Raw genomic sequence first — 24,150 nt, 5'->3', positions numbered from 1 at the left:
AGGGGTGGAGGAGAAAAAGACAGAGGAAATCAACCAGACTTTTCCATTCCCTGGCGGGCAGCGTGGAGGCACCAGCCACTTCTCCCTCTACAGTTTAACTAAAAGGAGCATTACAGAGGTGAATTAACATTTAAAAAGAATGTAAAAACTCAGAGCTGTTCTAATGATGATTAATGGAGAGCTATAAGGGGGCCATGACCTGCTAGTGTCATTAAATGGATTGGCAGGTTTCTGAGCATTAATTATAAATAGCCACAGGAGTTCTCCTGCTTAACAGAATGATGATAAATCCAAGTCTCTGAGAGAGAAGAAAGGAAAGCAAAAAGGAGAAAAAAGTTTGCATGTGAGTGTCTGCCTGCATGTTGCAGGGAGCAAGACGGAGAGAGAGCACAGAGGGAATGAGATAAATGATAAATTAGACCCTGCCAGTCAATCACATTTTCTAAATGTTTTATGTCCCAAAAGCTATAAAAGCAATATTCCTCTCTGCCCTTATTGGAACCATTTCTGTTCAGCAATCACATCAGTTTCCTTGGGGATTTCAACTGAAATGCGCTTTGCCTTTTCCTTTATATTTACTTTCCAGCCTGTGACCAAGGAAGGGTCAGAGTCCCCACACAAGAGGGCCAGAGAGACACCCAGTGACCAGGAGAGTGGTGAGTGGAGTGAGGGGTGCTGGCGGAGGCCATAAGGAGGGACTCCCCACTGCCACCTGGACAAAGTAAACAAAAGTAGGGTGGGAGTGGGGGCTGTCGGTTCCCATCCTGGGATGGCCTCAGAGAAAGGTCCAGTGCCTAACACGGTAGCTGTGAGAGCTCCCCAGAGCTTTGCGGACGTAATAGACTGTAAGCACCATGAGGGCAAGGACTGATTTTTTTTATTGGACTGTTTTATTCACTGCTTCACCCCCAGAGCCTAGAACGGCACCTAATGCATCACTGGCACCCTGCAGACATGAATACGTGTGGAATGAGGGAGGGAATGGACAAACTTACCCATGACTGAGAATGCATGCAGACCTCATTCCAGAAGCTGAGGTCAGTGCTGAGAACGCGGGTTCTGTGGGGCCTCTCACAGCTGGACATTCAGGTAGGGAGCACGCCCCTTTGTGCAGAGGCTCTCCTGCCTAGCCAGCCGCCTTCAGCTCTACAGTGATACGGTGTGGCTTTTCTCCTAGCCTGCTCTTGGGAATGCCCCCAGGTTCACTACATTTCAGGGCTGGCAGGGGAGAACCCAGAAAGCTGAAGGGACTGATCCAAACTCACTCAACCAGCTAGTTGAGGGGCCAAGGCTGAGTTCCTTCCAGTTTTCTCTTCGTTGCTCACCCTGCCTCTCTCCTTCTCCCTTGGCTTCCCAACAGGTGGGCCCAGTGCTCTCAGCCACGTTAGGGGCTGCATGCCAGGGGAAAGGCTGGGCCAGGGATGGGCAGCTGTCCCCGGGAGGCCCTCCACAGGTGACCAGACTTCTCCGGGCCTTGGTGATGGCCCCTGGCAGAGAAGACAGGAAGACGGAGGGTGGGATAGGGAGAGAAATGAGAGAGGTTGGGGAGAAGGGATGAAAGATCCAGGGCTGGGAATAATGGACACTCCCGGACGATGCTGTATTTTTTGCGTGCCGTTCCTTTTCAAGGCTTTCCACTGCAAGTCATTATTTCAGCTGATTGGAAAATCGTGTTGAAAGACCTGCTTCTCCAGTACAATTTTCTTCATATCCTATTAGTTGCAATACAATTACAGAGAATACATCAATTCCTGGCCTGCCTGCTGTTGCTGCCAGAGCCGCCTATTAAAAAGCGGCCTTATTAATGGAATTGTACATCTAGGATTAATCGGCTTGCGTTGGCCATTTACATTTCTCATTCCACAAGCACTTTTGTTTGCTTAATAGGCTGAAGGAGGTAGGAAATGACACAACAAAAGCCTCTCCCAATTGCCACGCGTATCACTGGTGGATTTAATATCCCTTTCCTTCTTTCATCCTCAAGTGCTGCACAGGGATAAGATCTGGCACATGCCACTGGGGAGAAGCGAAGCCGCAGCCGAACGGCGATTGGTGGGAATGAGGGAGGAAGGAAGGACGGGCGGGGACAGCCACCCGGGCCACAGGAAGGTCTCGGTGCTGCTGGGGAGAAGCACGGGCCCTGCTCCCTGTCCCCTCTGGGGGTGGGGGAGGAGTAGCACAGGGGCCCAGGCCCAGGAAAGCAGGACCCCAGGAGGGACAGAGGAGGGGAGAGGGGAGGTCACCCTGCACTAATGGAAGGGACATGATCTCCCTTTGGCCGAGTCAGCCTTTATCCAGGCCCAGGTGTAATCCTGGACCTTCCTCAACCCCATCTACCCATTCCTCCTTCACTTCTCTATGGTTTAGGGCTAGTAAATTCCAAGCCACTCCACTATTACGCCAAGCAAAGCACAGTGTGCCATGAAGGAGACCACGTGCGGGAGGTGAGGGAAATCACACAGGCACGTTGGCTTTCTTTGTTGCTTTTGGCATGGACTAACCTGACAGTTTGGGGATTCTCTTTAGAATTTGGGGAAGGAAAATTAAGAGTGTCATGGCACAGTCCTTGAGTTCATTGGATTTCAGGAGATCAGCTAACAAGTGGCTGTCTCTGCAGCAACAGTCTGCCCAGGAGAGGTTGTTCCAGAGAGCGATCCCAGCCCATGAGAATAGCCCTAGCAGGTGATAACTGCCCCTGACTGCAGGGGAGTGGTGCTGAAAGTAGGGTAGAAAGGAGGGGAGGATGTTCCAGGCCTCCCTCACCCACATCAACTCTCTGGAGCGTGGGTACCACGCATTTAACCATATGCGTGCCTTCATTTACCCCTTTGTTAAAGAAGGAGAATCCCAATCCACCCCATGCTGGCTGGAGGAGTTCCCTGGGATATCAGAGAGCGGCGTGGGCACCCCAGGGAAAAGTTGCTCAAGAATAATAGACCTTGGGCCTCTTAATCAAATTCCGATCTCAAGAGAACTCAGCTTTCCAGACTTGCAGAGCAGGATGGGGCCTGAGAGGAGGAGGACAGGTAGGTTCTGCCACTGGGAGGAGCTTCTTCATTAACCGTGTCCAGCCTGGCCAGCGCAGAGGACGGATTTCCGCTTCCCAGGCAGGAGACCACCCGCTCCTCCTGCCCTCCCTTCTCCCTGCTCCCCGAGGTGTTGCTTACAAAAACCCACCCTTCCAAAGGCGCAGCTTGATTGAATTTGCTTCCTCCTTTCCCCCACCCCCACCGATGAGCCAGGGAGGTCTGTGCGGGTCAGAAATGATGGACAGCTCAGGCGTATAAAGCCCAAAGCCCTCCCCAGCCAGGGCCCTGAGGTTACACAGAGGGCTCCCGTCCCCGGCATGATACCGCTCGGCAGCAGAGCCCTGTATGCCGAAGCGCTGTAATATAGTATGACTTTTTGCTTTAATGGAATTTTCCTAGACCACTAGGAAAAAAAGACTCCATTAACCACACTACAAAGGCCTCTACTTATTAGTATTTTAGAACAGTGGCAAAACATTTCTTGAATCTAATTATTGCTGACAAATATGAAAATTGAAATCAAAGTTAAATTTTCAGCTACAGTGCCTCATATGGCAGCCTTCTCTGACTTCAACTATTGCATCAACACATTTATTCTTCCAGTAGTTCCAGCAGCAGGTTGGTTATTTTCCCTCTCCCCTCGGACAGCCCTCCCCCCTCCCCCACTCCTTCCCGGCTTGGCCCTGTACGTTTGGAAGCATTAAATCTGACATATTCATCTTGCTGCCCGGCACTGGGTAACTGACTTTATGTTTACCTGTCGCGGGTGCAGAAATGAGCTGAGGGGGGTGCTGGGAAGCTGCTTCCGGCTCCCACCCTCTCCTCCCACCCCCAATCCTAGCCTTCTTTTTTTCAGGGAAAAGTCATTTGACTGATTTCAAATTCCTCATGATATCAGGACAGAGAAAAAAAAAGGGGGACTTGTCAACACCTTTCTTTCTTTTCCTCTATGAAGCACACTGTAAAAATCAATCCCTTTTGTCACTTTGCTCTGCTTGCGAGAATGTTTAATGGATGTCAAGGGAGCTAATGATCGCTGGTAGAAAATTCATTTTAGATTTGCTATTTATAAAGTACTCAGTACTCAGGTGGGAAATTAACATGAGGCGAGGAGTGGGGCGGGGAGGGGCCCGGCTGGCAGGAGAGAGCCAGGCCCTGCCAGGTTGGCAGTGGCTCTGTGTAGGTGGCACCCAAAGCATGGGGGACAGAAGCCAGGTGCGGAGGGGCCGTGTGGGATCACGCGAGCGTCTAGGCTCAGGGAACACACAGACCTGGGTGAGTCGACCTTCCTGAGCCAAAATTTTCTCAGCAGTAAAACAATATCTACAACATCCACCTCACAAGGTTGTCGGAAAGATTAAATAAAATATCACACATGAAACATTTACCAGTGCCTGGCACAGAGTACTAGTACACGTGTTAAATGTTAAATGTCTTTTCCCACAGCCCAGCGCGGGGAGGAAGATCAGCGCGGGGAGCTAGCCCAGAATTTGCTCTGGGACCTGCACTGGAGCTGGCCTTGGTGCTCACACACGAGCCCACCTGCGAACCCGAGCCCGCCTTGCCCGGGGCCTGCGGCGTCCAGGCCGTCGGACCAGCCAGCGGTTCTCAAACTGGAGTGTGCATCAAAGGCATCGGGATGGTTTCTTTACACACAGATGGCTGAGACTGCTGGGCCTTGCCTAGAGGTTCAGGTCAGTAGGGCTGTGGTGAGGCTCAAAAATGTACATTGCTGACACGTGCCAGGGGGTGCTGGTGCTGCTGGCCAGGGGCCACACTTTGAGAACCACAGAGATGCACATGCAAACTGAACTGTCTCTCAGAAATGCTGATGCACTGCTGTCCCCCGGGCCTGCGTCACTCTTTATTTCCTAGTACCTACCAGATGGACGGATGGAACAAGTCCTTCTCCAGCTCTGACCTCAATCCAAGATAGGACTCAGAATTTTGAAGCAAATCACCAAATGCTAGTTAATTCCCTCCCGAATTTTACATCACTGGTCAAGCAGAAGAGGCAAGTGCTTAGGTTAATTTTGTGGTTTTCTTCAATGTGTAGTCATGTCTCAGTTTCCCCTCTCTATATGCAGTTGGTTCCTCCAGGGCTCAGATGGATCGACTTTGTTCTCTCCCACAAGGCCTCTCAGTCCCACCCTGAACTCCAGGTCAGAGGCGCTGGTCTGCTCTAGCCCTCACCTTTCGTCTTGTCTCTCCTTTTCCTGGGCTTCCCTTGGATGCTTTCTGTTATATTTGGATTAACTGCAAATCTCCTTTGATTACTCATCTCTGTTGAAACAGACAACCTGTTGCCACGTGTTTGATTACTGAATCCCAGGGGAGTTCCGATTTGTAATGCAGCCAGTTACAGTACACTCAGCAGCACACACAGTCACTGAGCTGCTAATTCATTGTCTAAGAAGTTGCTTTCAGTTTCTGATTTTTCAATAATAAGCTTCTCACGAAGCCCTAAGCTGTGGAAATAAGCCGAAAACTGCTTTTCCAGTCATTTACATGAACATAAGCAGATGGGGGTAGGGGGATGGGGTTAGCTTTGCATGTTATTGCTAGGGCTTTGGCGGGCCCAGGGTAGATCACCCACCATGCCTGCAGGTTGGAAAAGCTCACAGGGAAGAAGGCTGGCTTGCAGGAAACCTGACACCAGGGCAAACGATAAATCCTGAAATTTCTCCTGACGCCCGGGCGGCTGCTTTGCCGGGGCTGGGCGGATATTCTGGGCACCAGCAAATTGTTCTGTCAGCAAGCTGCTCCCTCAGCTGCATCTTGTTAGGAAGCTTGTCATTCATTCCCCAGCCACAGCACCGCGGCCCCATCCTCTAGAGTGGCATCCTGTCACCTGGGACAGGTAAGGGACAGGTGCCAGGAAACCTGCCCAGGAGCCAGGGCCCCGGGGAAGGGAGTGCAATCTCCAGGAAGGCTGCTGTTTACTTCCTGGAGAGGGATGTGGGTTCAGGGCCTGGCCCATAGTAGATGCTCAGTTATTCCACCCGGATAGAAGACTACTCTGGCATGTGGGCTACTTTCAACCTCAATCTTATTTCTTTCTCCCTATATTCATTCTCTCTCTCTTTCTCTCTCTCTTTCTCTCTCTCTCTCTCTCTCTCTCTCTCTCTCTCTCTCTCCTCCCCCACTCCCTCTCGTCCCCTCTCCAAATATGGGTTTAACAAATAATCCAAAGAGCCAGAAACAGCAGCGTTCCTTTTCTTCCCTCCAAATCACACACATCCCTATAAAATGTAAGTAACTAGGCTACGAACACTCACTTCTCCCTTTTAGATACTGATTCTGATCAGGCTATTTCCTTTACGTTCCTAATACTTATGGGCCAAAGGTAGGGTGCCTGACTGAAAGCACGCGCAAAAAAGATGCTCAATTAAATCTGAATTTCAGAAAAATAACAAAATTTCTTATTAGTATGCGTTACACGTAAGAAAAAATCATTTGTTTATCTGGAATTTAAATTTATCTGGTGTCCTGGATTTATATTTTCTAAATTTGGCAACCCTAGCAAAAGGAATATGTATTTACTCACGTCCACAAGTACACGTGTGTACATATTGCATGGCTTATGTGCAACCAAGCTCCCTTTGTCGAGGGGATTGGTGGGTTTTTTCTACAGTGCGTATATTTCAGTGAGAAAGAGGCCCCTTCCACAGGGCAGGGCCATGACCTCTGCTCGCTCTGACCCCTCGGAGCCCAGCCCTGGAGTGGCCCCACCAGCAAGAGTTCGCTCCACTTGCACTGCACAGCTCCTTTAAGCCAGTGGTTCTCAAACTTTAGGGTGAGTCACCTGAAGGGTTTTTATTTTTATTTATTTGTTTGTTTATTTTTCAGACAGGGTCTTATTCTGTTGCCTGAGCCAGTGAGCAGTGATTACAGCTCACTGCAACCTCCAACTCCTGGGGTCCAGCCATCCTCCTGCTTCAGCCTCCCAAGTGGCTGAGAATACAGGCATTCACCACCATACCCAGCTGGTTTTTCTATTTCTTATAGAGACAGGGTCTTGCATTGTTGCTCAGGCTGATCTCAAACTCCTGGCCTCAAGCGATCCTCCTGCCTGGCCTCCCCAAATGCTAGGATTACAGATGTGAACCAAACCATCATGCCTGGCCCTGAAGGACATGTTGAAACACAGATTGTTGGGTATGGTCCCAAAATTTCTGATGGGCCATGGTCAGGGTATTTGGGGTACTCCTCATCTTGAGCATTTCTCATTTCTACCTTTGCAGAACCTTTCAAGTCCTCTCTTCTAGCTATTTTGAAATATACAAATATATGAGACACTGCTGTTAACAACAGCCACCCTATTCTGCTGGCATTGTTCTCCTTTTTCAGCCTTTCACACTCTTTTCCTGGCCCTATTATTCCATCACCCTCAACATTAAAATGAGGAGGTAGAGTGCTCCACTATGCCGATCCTGCAGCATTGCCAAGGCACCGGGCTGAGGAAGGGCCTTGGCGCTCAGTGTTCCGTGGGGCCACATGGCAGAGTGAAAAGGGGCTGTAGATGACCGAGGCAGGGAGGCCCAGCCACTAACAGTTGCCCTGTCAGCAAACCTCAGAAAACTCTGGCTTCTAATTTTTCAGTATGTAGTGAGTGACAGATGTTTCCACCAGCATGATTCAGTTAAACATGAGAACTACATTCCAAGGACATTTAAATGCCCCATTTTACAGATGAGGAAAATAAAGGCTTGGGGGAAAAGTCAATTTCTAAAGTTAGAGTTAATGATAAGGCTGGGATGATGATACTAGGATATTGTGTTGCTATGGAAATCAATAAATACATTCATATTTGATGTGGATATTCTCTGTAAATTGTAAAGGTAAGAATATATTTTTGTAATTCCTCAAAGACTCAATGCCACAAAGGAGTAGGTGGTAGTTTTGGACATTTTGGGAGATGGTTCTAGATGGCAAGACCAGAACCAGAAAAAGATGGAGAAAGAAGGTAAGGGTGGATTACATTATATTTTAAAACCCAGAGGAAAGAGAACGGTATGAGGAAAGAGTGCTTGATGTAGCATGGAGTCTTCTGGTTCATCAGCTCTTTCCCCCATTGCACGAGCAACTAGTTCAGCCCTGTTTTGCTTTCTTGAAAAACCAGCCTGCAGGTATGTGGACACACACATGTGGACCGGGACACGCATGTGCACAGATACACACTCTCTTTTCCCCACGTTATGCTCAGGGAAAAGAAATGCTATCAAATGCAAACTCCTTCAACTTCCTGCCATCAAGCTTAAAAATTTATCTGCATCCATCTTGTGCCAAGGACAGCTAATTATATATTTTTTTCTTTTCATTTTTCTTTATTAACATAACATACGATTTACCATATTAACTATTTTAAGGGTATAATTTAGCGGCATGAGTACGTTTATGAGGTTGAGTAACTATCACCACCATCCATTTCCAGAACTTTCTCATCATCCCAAATAGAAACTCTATACCCAGTAACTAACTCCTTGTTTCCCTCCCACCAGCCTCTGATAACCTCTCTATGAATCTGCTTACTCTAGATACTTCAAGTAAATAGAATCATAATGTATTTGTCCTTTTGTACCTGGTTTATTTCACTTAGCATATGATTCATCCATATTGCAGCATGTGTCGGAATTTCCTTCCTTTTTAAGGCTGAATAATATCCATTGTACATACATGCCACATTTTGTTTTATATATTTATCAGTGATGGACACTCGAGTTGTCCCTACCGCGACTACTGTGAATAATGCTGCTGTGAACATTGAAGTGTAAAAACCCATTTGAGTCCTGCTTTCCATTCTTATGGACATAAATCCAGAAGTAGAATTGCTGGGTCATATGGTAATTCTATGTTTAGCTCTTTGAGGAACCACCAAACTGTTTCCACAGTGGTTTTATCACATTACACTCCCAGTAGCAATGCACACTGTTTTACTTTCTCCACATCCTCTCCCAATACTTATTTTCCTTTTTTTTTTTTTTTTTGATAATAGACATCGTAATGGGTGTTAAGTAGTACCTTGTGGTTTTTATTTGTGTTTCCATAATGACTGGTAACGTTGAAAAACCACAGTTAGATGCCACAAAATAGGTGGCAATGCCTTAACCACATGTGTGCCCTGGGGACCTGAGGGCCCCTTCCAGCCTTATCGAACGGAGTGCTAACCCCCCTCCTTTCACACAACACACGGAGATAAACCTATCTCTTAATCTCCATCTTCCCCCTTTGCAAGGCGATAGGCCCTTGAATTTGTCTGGGCATGTGGTCACCCAGAGTGGGTATGAGGCCCCACACTGGCTTACATCCAGATGTGGCAGCGTGCCTGAGTTCCAGGCGAGAGGAGGTGAGCAAGGAAGCCACTGGAAGGCCTTAAGAGCTGCCTGCAGGGGCACTGCACTGTGCATTCTGCCCCTTCTTCCTGCGCTCTCCCCATCCCACTGCCTGGCACACAGGTGTGCCATCCTGGGGCATGGAGCCAAGGCCACGTGCAGCAGGCCCAAAGGACAGAAAGGCCTGGGGCCTTGCACTTAGGGAAACTTCACCAGCCACAAACAGACAAAGCACAGTAGTTCTATGACCAGAGGGATACATTCTACCTTATTTAAGCCACTCTCATTGCATATTTTTTGTCATTTGCAGCTGGATTCAATCACAATGGACATGCTCAAGTACTTTTCTCCACCCTAACTTTAAATAGTAATGAAACCATTCTTTCTCCGGTTCAAGACTCATTCCTCTACCTGCGCTCAGCTTCTGCCCCCTCCCACCCGCTCATCTTCCCTGAGGGCCTCCCATGGCACTCCTTGCTGTGTCCCCTGACTCTGCCTCCCTTCTTCTGGTCCCCGCCCACCGGCATTCACACAAGGCTCTCCCATCTAACAAAAGCAACAACAGCATCCTCTCAAACTGCCAATGCCCTATATCTCCCTACTTTCTCCCCCTTTTTAAAGAAAACCTTTTGAAATAATTATTGATATTTTCCAACTCCACTTCCTCATCCCACTTCTGTCTCCCACCCTATGGCTCCACCCCATAAGACTATTGTCCCCAGGAGGATAGAAGATATTCTTGCAACTAAGTATAATCTCCCTTGATCCTTTAGAAGCATTTGACACTGCTAATATTCCTACTTTCCCTGAACTGACATCCTTTGACCTTGATGACATCATGCTGTCCTGATCGTCCGAGTATGCTTTGGTTGCTCCTTGGTACTCTGTTTGCCCATGCCCCTTCTCTCCCAACTTTTAAGTACAGTTATCTGCCCACCTTTTACAAACTCCCCACTCCCTCCCTGGGTAATTAACTGTGACTGTGTTGAGAACTGTCTTTGTTCAAGCTCAGATATTTCTCCAGAGTTTATTGGAAAGCTCCTGGTTGACCTATCGTGACTCAAATTGTGCTCATTACCATCTCCCTAAAACCCACCTCTGAGCCATTTACTCAGAAACCAGAAGGCCTCTTACACTTCTCTTCATCACTCATAATCCTGTTCCCTCTGCACCTCCAAGTCCTAACCTTCTACCTCTTAACCCAACTCTCACGTAACTCCATGTCTCTCCATCTCTGCAGCTCCCACCCTGGTGACCTCATGCCTAATTGGTTGCAACATCTTCTAGGAGGCTCCCTTCCCTCTAGTCTTGCCCCATTTCAATTTATCTCTCATTTTGTAGCTAGAGTGACACTTTCACATTTTCAACTAACCCAAATTATATTGCTTAACCACTAAAACTGCAAATGTGATCATGTTACTATTTGGCATACTACCCTGCAATGCACCTTCTTCCCTCAGCATAAAATCCTCAATAAGAACCATTCCAAGTATGACCTCTGCCTGCCTCTCTACTTATGCCTCTTGTCTTTCTGCCTACATTCCTCCTCCTCTCACACAAACACATTCAATCTAGCCAGATTTGAGTTCAGAATCCTGAATTCCTACCACGCTATCTTGCCTGTAGACTAGACTTTGGCATACGCAGTCTCCTCTATAACACTCATCTCTCTTCTCACCTGGTTAAATCTACTCACCTTTATCTCTTTCACATATTTTCCTTCCACAAAACTTCTCTGAGCTGAAAAATCTTCCAAATGCTGTCATAGCAAACCCAACTTGCTTTTTATCCCAGCGCTTACCACATTAAATTGAATTGTCTATTTCACTGTGTAAGAACCATGCCTGCCTTGTTGCTTATGCCTAGTACACAGTAGGATCTGAATATATAATTCTGGAGTGGATGAAATATAAATGTAAGTGAGAACTTGGTCACACCTAAGATTTATTATGTTACTTTTTATCATTAATTTTAATGATGTGAAGATGACATGTCTATACCATTTGGAGTTGACATAAATCTGATAAAATAGCTCATCAGGATCCAAAAATAATCTCAATGGACTTAAATAGTGGACACAGGCTGCGACAAAATTTCAAACACTTAAAAGTAACATTTAATGAGAATTAACTGGAAACAAGGGGAGGAGAGGTCTTGTGCAATAGATTATTTTGTGAGAGGAAACATGTACAACTTCAACATGAGCCAATGGTGTGATATGTCAAAAAAACCCAAAAAAACCAAAGAAACTAGCACAATAATTGAGTGAATGAATCTATAAAACTATAAAGTCCAGAATTTGCTAGGTAATAGTCCACTCCCCAGTTTGCCAACCAGATTACTTCTGGAAGAGTCTGCCCTGGTAATACCTGTTAAGTTGATCATTATCAAACTGTGCATGCTCAGAAGATAGTAGTCAGATGATTAGTGTTCTAGAAACTGTGTCGTAGGATGACCACAGGAAAGAACTAAGAATGTCAAGGTAAGATGAGCAGGTCCATGATACTCATCTCTTAGAAAGTGGCTCATACGATGTTACTTGTATCCTAGCACTAAAGGGCGGAACTTAGGGGAGAGGCATATTTTTGTTCCACATGGATTCATTAGAATTGCATTCAGCTGCAAGTAAGAGAAACCTAATTAGGGCCGGGCGCGGTGGCTCATGCCTGTAATCCTAGCTCTCTGGGAAGCCGAGGCGGGCGGATTGCTCAAGGTCAGGAGTTCAAAACCAGCCTGAGCAAGAGCGAGACCCCATCTCTACTATAAATAGAAAAAAATTAATTGGCCAACTGATATATATATATATAAAATTAGCCGGGCATGGTGGCGCATGCCTGTAGTCCCAGCTACTCGGGAGGCTGAGGCAGAAGGATCGCTCGAGCCCAGGAGTTTGAGGTTGCTGTGAGCTAGGCTGACGCCACGGCACTCACTCGAGCCTGGACAACAAAGCGAGACTCTGTCTCAAAAAATAAATAAATAAATAAATAAATAAAAGAAACCTAATTAAATGGAGCATTTTTATACGAGGGAAAATAAGTGTAGAAATATGTATTCTAGAGCTACTACAACTGCTATGTCATCTTGAACCTGAGTTCCTCCTGTTAGTTTACGTCATACGAAATTGCCTATACTCAGTTTTCAATTTGCCAAAACAGCAAGTCTATAAGGTTTGATCCAAAAGCTTCCTTTTCAGCCATCCTTGACATGTGTTCTTTGTCTTCCTATTTTCACATTGGCTCCTGGACCTCTGGGCAGGATTCCAGGCTCCCGGTCAAGAAGGGAAAATGATAAGAACCAAAAAGCCTAAGCCATCAGAGTACAATCCTTACCCCCCCACCACCGCAATCCTGTGCTTGCAGCCTAGGGGCCTGACTGCACTGTGGGGCCACACTCAGCTGCCAGGGACTCTGGAAGGTGTCGCATGTGGCTCATTGCTACCATGAAAAGTCCAGTTTGTAACGAGACAGCATAGAATAGACACTGAGGAGGCAGCAAACGTGCCTATGGAACAGTAATGTCTTCTCTCACGGAGTTTATCATCTAGGAACAGAGTGTTGACATCAGTTCTTCTTAGCTATATGTGCACAGTAGAATCGTCTGTTGTTCTTTCAAAACAGAGACGACCTTGCCCTACTCCGACCTATTCAAGGAGGATTTCTGAGTCAGACCTGGGCATCTGCTTATGGCAGTGTGCAGAGGTGATCCTGATGGGCAGCCAGAGTGAGACCACAGCTCGGGAGTGAGTGTCTGGTCGCTAGAACTCTCTGGAATTGTGGAGCAGGAATGAGTGAACATCAGCCAGGTGGGGTTATTGCCTTTCGGGGGAGATGGGGCATGTGAAATTCTCACAGCTCTGGAAGTCTGAAAAAAATGCTTTTGGATTCGATGATTAAATATTTTGACCTTGGACAAGGCTTTAACAGTGTGAAAAAGTCATGAAAAAATAATGATAAGGTATTTAGAGCCTTCTATTAAGAAGCTTTCAAGGAAAGGGAAGGAGAAATGTAGAACAATTAATTAATTCTTATTTGTTTTAAGAATTAGCAAAATGGTTTATCCGACTGTGGATGTTCCTGCATCACCAGTTACGTTAAGAGAAAAGCTGTCAATTAAACTTTTCCACGTCTGGGCCAAGTTTGCTCTTGACTGTTCAGGAGGAGTCAGCTGCCCCAGTGGCCTCCTTCGTGGAAGAAGGAGAAAGAGAGTGGATTTGGAGAAACAGATGAAAACACGCAACCACTTCAGCTCTAAGTGAGCAAATCTGTCCAGCCACTGTCCTCTTTGCTTAGATTTGTCCCTCCTTGTTCCCATTGCTCCCTCCGGGCCTGTTCTCCCCAGGTGGGGAACATAGGCTCCTCCCCTGGCCCCGCCCACCCCATGCAGAGGCCCCAGTTCACCTCTGCAGGGACTATTTTCTGTTCTTGGGTAAGTTTGGCCTGAAATTCTGAGCTATGTGAGTACTACTACCTAGGTGCTTGTAACATATGGTTTATTACTGATTCTAGCCGGGAGGCATTACTAATATGTGGGATAACAGATTTAGGATAAAACAAAAAAAGTTTTGTCAGAAGAGATGAGTTGAATCTCTAAGAAGCTGCCTTAGGAAGGGTGCATTCTGAGGTCAGGCTCTTGCGGACATGGGGAAAAGACACAGGCCTGGGATCAGGAAGGCTTGAATTGCCAATACTAACAATATCTCACCGTAAGTCAACAGAGTAATATGGGATCTCAGGCCTTCCTCCTTTCCATTCCCTCTTTCCCTTCTCTTCCTCCCATCCATGCCTGCTGGGAACATGGAGATAAGGGAGGCAGTCCCTGCCCTCCTGGAGCCCACAGCCTGGCAGGGGAGAAGATGTGGAGACGGGTCCCACCCTGACGTGCAGCGGATGTAGAGAACGAAAGACAGAACAAAGGCAACGGAAGATGCGGGAAGGAAGCAGGGAGGGGCTTCAAAGCGGTACTGAGCCTAGAATTTTGCCTTGAATTATAGAAAGCATCACTGAGGCAGACCAGGGCAGGGTGCAGCCTGAGCATCAGCGGAGGGACAGTGGGCTCCCGTGCTCTGAGCAGGGAGCGGCAGAAACACTCAAAGGGTCGGAGGATCAGGGAGCACAGAGGACTGGGTGCCAGCAGCACCCTGAGGCCAGCGCCTGAGATTGTCACTCGGGTTTGGGAGCAGGAGAGGCCAGACCCTGTAAGATGCCGGGCTAGACAGAATGCGCGGGGGGAAGATGACTTTAAGTCGAATACAGAGTAACCAGAACAAGTTTAGAGAAGAGCAACCAATGCCCTTTCTACGGACAGTCCCACAGAAAATAGCAGGAAATTCTTGGGATATTTAATTTAGTGAAGAGGAGATTCGGGAGAGAAAGGGAGGGAATCATGGTTCTAACTATTTGAAAAACAGTCATGTTGCAGAAGAGTCAGAACGGTGCCACGGGTGGTAGGATTAGCAGCAATCATAACACTATTTATGCTTATTAATATTGCCCATGACACTGGGCAATATTTATTGAGAGCTTACTATGTGCCAGGCAGTATCCAAACATTTTATCTGCATTAACTGATTTAGCTATAACAGCTTTACACGGTAAGTCCTATGAGTGTCTCTATTTTGTTGAAGAATGAATCACACTGAATCACACAGAGGTTGATTTAATTGCCATAGATCTCGAAGTAGGAAGTGGCAGAGCCAGGCTGTGGACCTAGACAATCTGGCCCTGCGGCCAGTGACCCTCCAGATCCAGGAGGAATGGCTGGAGCCTGCAGGAAGGGAGGCACTTCTTCTTCCCATCTTCCCACTTCCTCTTCTTCCCATCTTCCAGTCGGAGTCACCGACTGTCTGGAGAGAGGTAAGCTCCCCGCTACTGGAGGTAAAGGCTGGGGACATACGCAGCTGTGCTGTTGAGTGTCAAAGCTCAAAGAGAAGGATTGAAATGAAGCATCTGGAAGATTCCCCTGAGCTGAGCTGCTGTGACTGGTGGGCTGTCTGATACGGCCGTGTGCGCACTGGGCAGCCAGGTGGGTGTGTGGGCTACCTGGTGACTGGACGTGGCACCAAGCTGCGTGGCAGCTCTGTTCCACACATGCCTCTCGGATCTGCTGCCTCCACCAGAAAACAAACACGTTTCCATTCCTGCGTGCACTGCGGGAGCCGCCCTGGCTGGGCTGCTAGAGCCAGCATCACTTCTGCCTAATGCACGAAGCCGCAAAATTGCCATGGAGGTTGTGAGTGTGTCTTTATTGACCATGAGAAGGAGAGCAAAGAAAGCAACTTGGCTAGATTGCTAATTCCAGGGGAGGAAGAGAGAGGACAGGTAGAAGAGAAATACTCAATTCTCACAGCTGAGGGTGGGAGCTTCTGCCAAGGCTCTCCATTGCTGAGCACTCCCCAGTCTGCTCAAACACATCCTTTCTTGACTCTCAGTCAAATGCCTCCTGAATTCCTCTTGTAGGAAGCCTTGAAGATGGATCAATTAAGAGTCATTATTGTTCCTTATTCCCCCTACCTGAAACATTGTGACTAGTTAATCTTTTCCTTCAGTTCCAAGGATGCCTTACAGATAAATACATGCATGCATGTATGGGATCCATAACGTGTGTATGATATAGTCTGTAGTGCTCACGTGCACACACAACACTTGCGCCTTCTGACTCTGTTCATCTGGCTGTGATGCTGTTTATATTCTTAGCTTCCTGCAGGCAGAGGCTGGTTCTGAGTATTTTCTTTTAGCACCACTACCTATCAATAACTATACTCAAAAAGACTATTTGCAGAATTGCCAAATGTTGAACTTGGAATGAAACATGAAAATCTTTTAGTCCAACTGCTTTATTTTCGAGTAAGAAAACTGAGGTCCCTTCAGAGGATGTGTCTTACCCAAGGTCTTAGAACGTTTTCAGATGGTTTGAGAAGTATTCTTTTCAGTCTGGATGCAGATTAGGCCCTCTTGGCGAGCTGTTAACATTATCAGTGTAAGGCCCCATGCAAAGAGATTCTGATTTAATTGGTCTGTGATAGGGTCCAGAAATTGGTGTTTTTGTAAAGCTCCCAGGCAATTCTATGGTACAGCAAGTTTTCAAACCATTGGCTTAGAGAGCAGAGTGTTGCAGATGAGTGCAGATTGCACCTACCCCTTAGTGCCTTTCTGACTTCTGAGATCAGGTCATGAGATGTATAATTGCTCCAGGCTGCTGAACTTGGGAAAGTCCTGTGTCCATGAGGAAGGTAATTACCTGTTCTTGTACATGAGAAGAACTAAGAATAATTCCACCACCGTGAGGGAACTGCAGAGAGCAGCAGACCTCCCTCCCAGAGCACCCAGGTGCGCCCATAGTATACAACGTGAGCGAAAGAGCAGCTTTGTTTTCTCTGGGCACAGATAGCTGAAAGCACAAGTCGGTGGATTAAAGGTGGGTATACAGAAGAACAACTGTACAACGTGATGCCCCAAACATTGTGTAGTGCCAGAGGAGACCAAATAAATTCCTTTGGTTAGTGCTGCATTTGCATTACTCCACTAACCCTAGATCAGGGCATGATGAGTGGGTAGCAAATAAAAGGGGTTCTCCAAGGGGAGGTTATCTTAGATCTACCTTGAGATATGAATCCCTCAAAGAGGTCGAATGAACAGCATTTACCTCACACAGAATAGCTGTCTCAGGCAAATTCTTCCCTGGTCTTATCTAAAGTGTTCTCCCTTTATCTTCTCTGCCCTCTAGTTCTGTGTAGGAGCAGAGCATAAAGGAGGTGGTTAGGCCAGACAGGTGGCAGTGGTGTTAAGAATCAACCAATAATTCGAATGACACAAGACAGTGGTCACAAGGCCAATTAACTCACACCAGCTTTCCCAGTCCTGCATATATCTGAAGGCACATCAGACATCCATGAGTTCCTTCCTGGCAAGTGGTAATATGGAATCGTAAAGAAGCATCTCTGATTTGTTGCAACACAGAGCTAGACTGTGTGCACCACCACCTCTCCCCGCCCCGCCCTCTGGCCCCAGGGGCTCCCTGGCTCAAAACAAGGATTGCGGGCTACTGACTTTCTTGTCTTCCCAGGATCACTTGCACAGGACACCAGAGGCTGTGCCATGGAGTCTTTACCCTTGTTTTTGGTCCTCCTGTTGGTGCTTTAAGTTTATTACAAAGGATGGCAAACCAAGACAATTTGGGAGATTGCGCTAGATCTTTGGTCTGTCGTATACTTTTTAGTTGTATTCCCAGCGCCTAAAACAATGCATGGAATGTAGGAAGCAGTCAACAAAAACATGCTGGTCACTGAACCAATGGACAAATAAACAACTAGATAGACTTTGTATTGGGGTCAGAGTTTGGTGACAATCCCAAATGAGCAAAGGAAACACCCAGAGAGTGAATTTGAATGAGCAAGTAAAGCCTTAATAGGGGCCTTTTGATCAGTCTTTATTACCAGGAAGGGCAATACTCTCAAAGGAGCTAAAAAAAAAAAAAAAAAAAAAATCAAATTTAGTAACCTAAGATGTCTGTAGTAACAGAGCTGAAGAATGTGTTTTCCAATATTTGATTTCTTAGCTTGACAGTCTCTCTTGAAATACTCTCTTCTCAGCACTGAAAATGCGAATCTTTGTTGGTTTGTTTTGCAGTTTGCAAATGACTTACAGAGTTCTTCTGGCAGGGTTTCTGTTTTCCTCTCGCAAATAAACAAAAGGCTATTTCTCTAATATGACTTAAGTAGGAGAGATTCTGTGATCTCCTGTCATGATTTTGAAAAGAGGAGGAAAGCAGAAGAAAAAAGGAGGGGCAAGTAGAAAGAAGAAGGAGAAAAACAGAAAGAAGTGGAATCTGGAAGCTGAGAAAAAAAGCAGGAAAGAGGCAAAGATAAATTGGGTATGGGAAATTAGAGTGTCAGGGACATGAAACAGCAGAGGATTCTGTAATCAGCAGGATGCTGCAGATGCCTACTGGGGAGGCTGGGCTCACCAGGGTCCGTGGGGACCCTCCGCCATTCCACCATGTCACCATGTCGCTGGGGCTCCTTGTGAACTGGAAAGACAGACTCCCTCCTCCTCCTGGGCAAGCCTGCGTGTGTGGAGCAACCCCTGTGAGCTTGACCTAGATCTGTCAACTGATCAATTACTTTTACCATAGAGGAGAAGGGGAAAGGAAAGGAAGAAACAAAAAGGGAAAGAGAAGAAGAGAAAGTGGAGGACAGAGAAGGGGGAGAGAGAGGGCAGAATGAGAGAGAGCAAGAAGGAGGGAGAGAGAATGAGAGGAAAAGTGGGTGCAGTCTTGTATCTTTTAAATTTAATCAGTGATAGCAAGAACAGACTTAATCCAGGAGAGTGCGTGCATACGTGCACATGCACAGGAAAGGAGATGCAAAGCTGCCAGAGGTTACTGACCACAATCATAGGCAAGGCAGAGGCTGGAGCTCTCTTTCCCCACCTTGCCAGTCCAGCTTAGTGCTGTTTTTTCCCCACTGAAACACCTACCCCCAGCACCCACCCTCCCCAAGGTTCTCCCTCTACCGCTCACTGCCAGCATTGCTCTCCCAGGCAGGAGCCTCCTTTTACAAATGGCTGGGAGCACACTCCCTGCAACTTCCTTCTACAGCCCCTCTGCCCATGCCAGGGCCCGCTGCAGCAGAGTGAAGAGTCCTCCACCAGGGCAGAGGAGACACGGGAGGACGCTGGGGTGGCCCCCTCCGACCCTATCCAACCTGTATGCCGTCGACTTCCTTATGTTTGCAGGCTTCATTTTTTATGTTTAATTTGTTTTATTGAATTTCAAATGACTATAGACATAAAGTAAACATGTGAAAAGACAATAGAGCAGAAAGGAAGTAAACTGCATAAATACAACCAGTCTCAGCATGGAGTTCCACTTAGCACCACATGTTTGGAGTGTTACAAGCATTAATGAGTCCTTACAACACCCAGGGGAGTCACTCCCCGGCCTGGCGGGCAGGTGGGGAGACAGGCGCACAGAGGGAAACGTTTTCCCTACAGAAATCATAGGGAAATTTGAGCTCAGATGTGCGTGTTTCCCACCGAGCCATGCTCGGGCCACTAGCACTGGCTTGAAACCTGAAGGCCATGCACATCGGATGTTTGAAGAGGCTGTAGGACCTCTGCTGAGGCTGGATAGAAAGCAACGTGTTTTATTTTATTTTATTTTGCATCTTAGCACTTTAGTTGGTGGGCAGAAGCAGGCGTGAGCGCCAAACCAAAACACTTGGAAAAGAGCCAAATGCCAGACCTGTTCGTTGCATCCGAAGTGAGTGGACGGAGACAGCAGCGCAAGTCTCTCCACCACGTGTTTCTTGCACATGCCACAGTCACCTGTCCTACCCACATTGATTCAGAAATTCTGCCACTTCTTGGGGTATTGAGAGAGCTCACTTCGTCCAAAGCGATTAACTGTGGCAAAAGCCAATCCCGGTTTGTTGGGTCCGTCCACGAAAGGACTCAGCACCAGCACTGCCGGGCCCATGCGCACGCAGAGTAGGGCCCCAGGGAGCTGTCAGGAGGCAATCTAGGCTGGAGCACCTCAGGCAGGGAACCAAGAAGGACACTTAAAGACAACATTTTGGACTCTTAATTGATACCGGTGCCGTGGAAAGAACTTACTGAAAAAGAAAGAAGTCAGGGGCTACACATCTCCCATGATGAGGAGGGGTTCTTAGGCTTCTATGTGGCCTTAAATGAACTGAGAAAGGAAGGGCCAGCACCAGGAGCAGGTTTGCTGCAATTCTAAGAAAGGCCTTCATGCAGCAAGGTCAGCGCTGGGACTCCCCGGCCCCTCCAGCGAGGGCTCAGAGGACCGTCACTGTTGCGTGGGCAGGGCCGTGCATGGCAAGCATGTTTTCCTTTGAGAAGTCCCTCTGCCCCTACTTTCACTGCCACGCTCCCCAGAGCCTGCGGTGCCTGCATCAGGCCCGGAGCCCGTCACCCACACCGATTTTTCCACTTTGCCAGCAAACGTCGTTGTGGTCTCCTCTGCCTCCCTCACGTCTCAGCGGTGCTGCCCAGCCCGGGCTGCCGCCGGCGCCGCCTGTTACCGGCGCTTGGCAGGAACGGGCCGGTCTGCCCAGCTGAACGGTGCCCACGACCTGGGCGCTGAGCAGGGAGGCGTGTGAACTTAGCCCAACCTCCTTTTCCTTCTGCTCTGCCACGTCCGTGTCTCAAGCAAGCAGCTATGTTGACGTGGGAGGAGAGGAGATGAGAAAAAATTAGAAAGGTAAGAGAAGAACCGAGCCAAGCTCGTCGGAAGGTGTTAACAGGAACAATAATCCTTCGAAGGTGAACTGGTCGAGTTTCTAGAAAGAGAAAACCTGCAGCAAAGCCAGCCATTCCTCTCAGAGCCTCTCAGTGGCAGAAGGTGGGCGGTGGGTGTGCTGAAAAGGACAGCGCCTAATCCGCTCCCTGGCACCTATTCCCGGGAAGGGAGAGAGGAGCCTCTGGTTAATCTACCCCGGGGTATCTTAGGGCCAGAGCCCCTGGGAGCTAATCACCCCTCCCTCCAGCATCACTAATCAGGTCTGATTCTCTCGGAAACTGCCCCCCCCCCGCCCCTCACTAAGCTGGATCATGGCTGCTGGTTGGCTTGTGGGGAGGAATAGGTCAGGGAGGGGTCCACAACCTGCCGCTAGCACCAGACACCTTTTCAAGAGGCAGGAAACACAGGAAGTAGCAGCTCCAGGAAGAGCCAGCTTAAAACAAAAACAGAGGAGAAGAAAAAATTGCCTTGGAATGTGTACTGCATTCTAACTAGTCCCACTGGGTCAATGCAATAGGGGTGGATTATTGCAGGCAAGACCTGGGCTGCCTCAGTAATTCTGCAAGTTTGATAAGAGATAGCCGGCACTCCGGCTGTGCTCCCCGGAAGAGAAAACAGACATCACCTTTGCCGTGTTCCACTGGCATGAGCTATGAGGGTCTTTGGGGGTCATTCAGCCTTAAAATTGGCCAGCCTCATTCTATCATGACACACTGAAGCCTATTCAGGGCTGAGTCGGGGTGGGCAGTACAAATAAGGGCCTCACTCTTCCTAGGAAATTCAGGATTTGGTGGAATGTGAGGAGGTCTGAGATATTCTCATCACCACCACCCCACCCCAAGATAAAAATAAGACTACAAAATCAGATTTCACCCTGAAGAAATTTGCGCTACCACGTTCTACTCATCTATTCAGGGATGATTCAAAGTATGAGCAAATATTATGCTTCCCTGCATTTATTCTGATGAAAAAAAACCTCACGTATGCTAATTTATATGTAAATTCAGAATGGCCCTGGGGGTCCTGGCAGGCAGCCAGTGGGGCTTGTTGATGGTGGAAGTTTGGTCATTGTCTCCAGTTTGATGTTATAGATGGAAGAGACACAAATCTCAGGACAGATGGAAATTATTAAGGGCTTGGGACCCTCCCTCTCTCTACCCTGCCCCTCACTCCACCCCTTACCTAGTTAGTTTTCATTTCTGTTGTCAGCACCGTAGAAACTGTTGCCCTTAAGGTGCCTGGTCCTGAACTCAGTTTCCCCAGGGCCAGTGATAGGGCTCTGTTCTCAGTGCACGAGTCCCCGTACACCAGAACAAGCAAGGTGCACATGCACACGCAGGCACACGCAGGCACACACACACGCTGATGCTGTTTCATGTTACATAAGAGGAGTCAATCAAGGATGCCTCCAAGTTGACTCCCTTCACTCTTAACACCCACCAATGCCCCAAGGGAGAGGAGAGAAATCTGGAGGCCCGTCCCCCTGCTGCAGGCAGCCTCATGGATATTCCTGCAAGATCCACCCCCGCCCCCGACTTCCTTGTCAGCCAACAAGGACCCCTCCCACCCCCCTTGCCATCCTCCCTGAGCCCCAGCCAAGGATGCACACAGTTTATTCCTTCCAGCCCGGCCCCCCTGTCCACATCATGTGCTTCTGCACCGCAGCCATTGCAACCTATGCCACAGGGACAGCAGCAGTCCCCAGCGCCTGACCTCAGAGAAGGGTCAGCAGCACTGGAGCTCGGGACTCAGTGAAGACCATGAGAACTCCATACTGCAGAGGGAGAAGAGCAGGAGGTGGGTGGAACTCCAACCCTTTTCACTCGCTCAGATCGAACTTTTCCTCTGGGAATACAACAGCAGAGGGCTGAGCCTCCATCCCTTGGGAGGGCTCCTCCTGGCGAGCCCTGCCGGACCACCCAGGGAAAGTTTCTCAGCCTGTCTCAATCCTATGAGTTCAGGCATCTTTAATGCGAAAGAGGCAAACCAGACGCCCCGAAGGACAGGGTTGAGGGAACGAGCAGGCTGGCAGGTAACTCTGCCGCTGGAGCAAACGTGAGACCGGGACAGGGCGTGGGGGCTGCACAGTGCAGCAAACGGACCGAGGTGGAAGCAGGTTCTGAACGCACAGAACACGCACAGGGAACATCAAAGCACACTCAACTGCTGCCCCAGGGCTGGGGCTCAGCCGATAAATAAACAAAAAATTAGCATTCCACTCCACTCTCCTTGCCTCTCTCTCTTCAAGTAAGAAAAGCTTTCTGAGATTCAGAGCCCCATCACCCCTCCCCTTTATCTGATCGTTATCCACAGCCCCCACCCCACCCCTGCCACAAACACGCCCCCAAACACATTCAAAACTAACACAGTTGCCCACCACTGCTGCAAATCGGTGCGTGCCTTGGAGCTGGATAGCTGACCAGACAGGAGGCACCTGAATATTTCCAGCCTGCATTTTCCCCGTTTGCTCCTTTCAGAGCGTTGCAAGTTCACTGGCCGATATTTAAAGTTTCCTCTTGTAATTTCTTCCCAGTCGCATAAGCAACACATTAACAACCCCGCTGCCCTCCGAAGCTGTCGTTTCCCCTGCTCACATGTGTGCTCTGTTGTGTGTGTGTGCAAGAATGTGCACGAAGCCGGGGAGCCCAGCACGTAACCACAGACCTAAAAGGAACACCAACACGTATGCATATACATCCCCACATTCCGGCAGCAGCCAGAATCAAATCAATATTCTCACAGCCTGGCCGGGAGAATGAATCCCAGCCATTCTGTCTGAACGCTGTCTCCTCCACCTGCAAGCCGCGCAGCAGAGCCGGCTCGGAGGCTGCAAATCACATAAAGCACACTGTACGGTCCCTGGTCACCGCAGGCAAAGCAACAGCAGCTCTTACCTTGGAAGACACACAGAGCAGCCAGCCCGGTGAAGACTGCCCAGGAGACAGAATTGTGCATTTTTGCCTGGAGGGTTTTCATGATTTTTTTTTTCTTCTTCTTTTTCTTCTTTTTTGTCAGATTCGGTTTTTTTCTTTCTTTCTTTCCCGGTAGATTGTGTTGCTCTCAAGCTCGTGCAAGGAGATTTAAATCCACTGTTTTGCTGAAGGACACGAGAAAGCCGAGGGTGTGAGAGAGTATGACTTCTCCGTAATTATCTCCACTCATACTCTGGCACTGAGACACATTGTACAATCTGGCCCTGGACAGCCCTCCTACAAGCTGCAATCATTGGTTCTAATCCAAGGATTGACAGAGCTACAACACACGCGCGCAGACACACACACACTCACACACACACTCTCAGGAATCATTTACTGGGCAAATCAGGCTAGCTGATTAAAGAGACAGGAGCCTGGAGAGAGAGAATGATAAATGCCATTTTGCCCCTTCTATATTACTTTCATTTTTTAAACTGACAGTCTCTGAGCCCCAAGCAGCAGAAAATTCCTTTCCCCCTGGCATTCCTTGGCCTCCTGAACTCAGATTCCCTTTGCACTGGAAAAATCCCATAGCCAGCCATGGCTTACGGGAAA

General features: G+C 48.1%; 1 protein-coding gene and 1 non-coding gene across 4 annotated transcripts in view; both read right to left on the bottom strand.

The window, feature by feature from the left end:
- Window positions 1–23,920, bottom strand: part of NTM (neurotrimin) — an 887,804-nt gene extending 863,884 nt beyond the window's left edge. For all 3 annotated transcript variants that reach the window (XM_020286775.2, XM_020286779.2, XM_020286781.2), the window contains exon 1: window positions 23,515–23,920. In XM_020286775.2, the coding sequence (XP_020142364.1) occupies window positions 23,515–23,596 (82 nt within the window). In that variant the 5' untranslated portion in view covers window positions 23,597–23,920. The remainder of the gene's footprint in view (window positions 1–23,514) is intronic.
- Window positions 9,093–9,218, bottom strand: LOC142870849 (U6atac minor spliceosomal RNA). The gene has a single exon (XR_012919178.1). It is a non-coding gene; the product is annotated as a U6atac minor spliceosomal RNA (small nuclear RNA).
- Window positions 23,921–24,150: the final 230 nt, after the last annotated feature.

This window comes from Microcebus murinus, chromosome 4 (assembly GCF_040939455.1).
Source record: "Microcebus murinus isolate Inina chromosome 4, M.murinus_Inina_mat1.0, whole genome shotgun sequence".
Lineage (NCBI taxonomy): Eukaryota > Metazoa > Chordata > Mammalia > Primates > Cheirogaleidae > Microcebus > Microcebus murinus.
The sequence above is the reverse complement of the archived record's forward strand: the minus strand, read 5'-3'. Positions and strand labels throughout refer to the sequence as shown.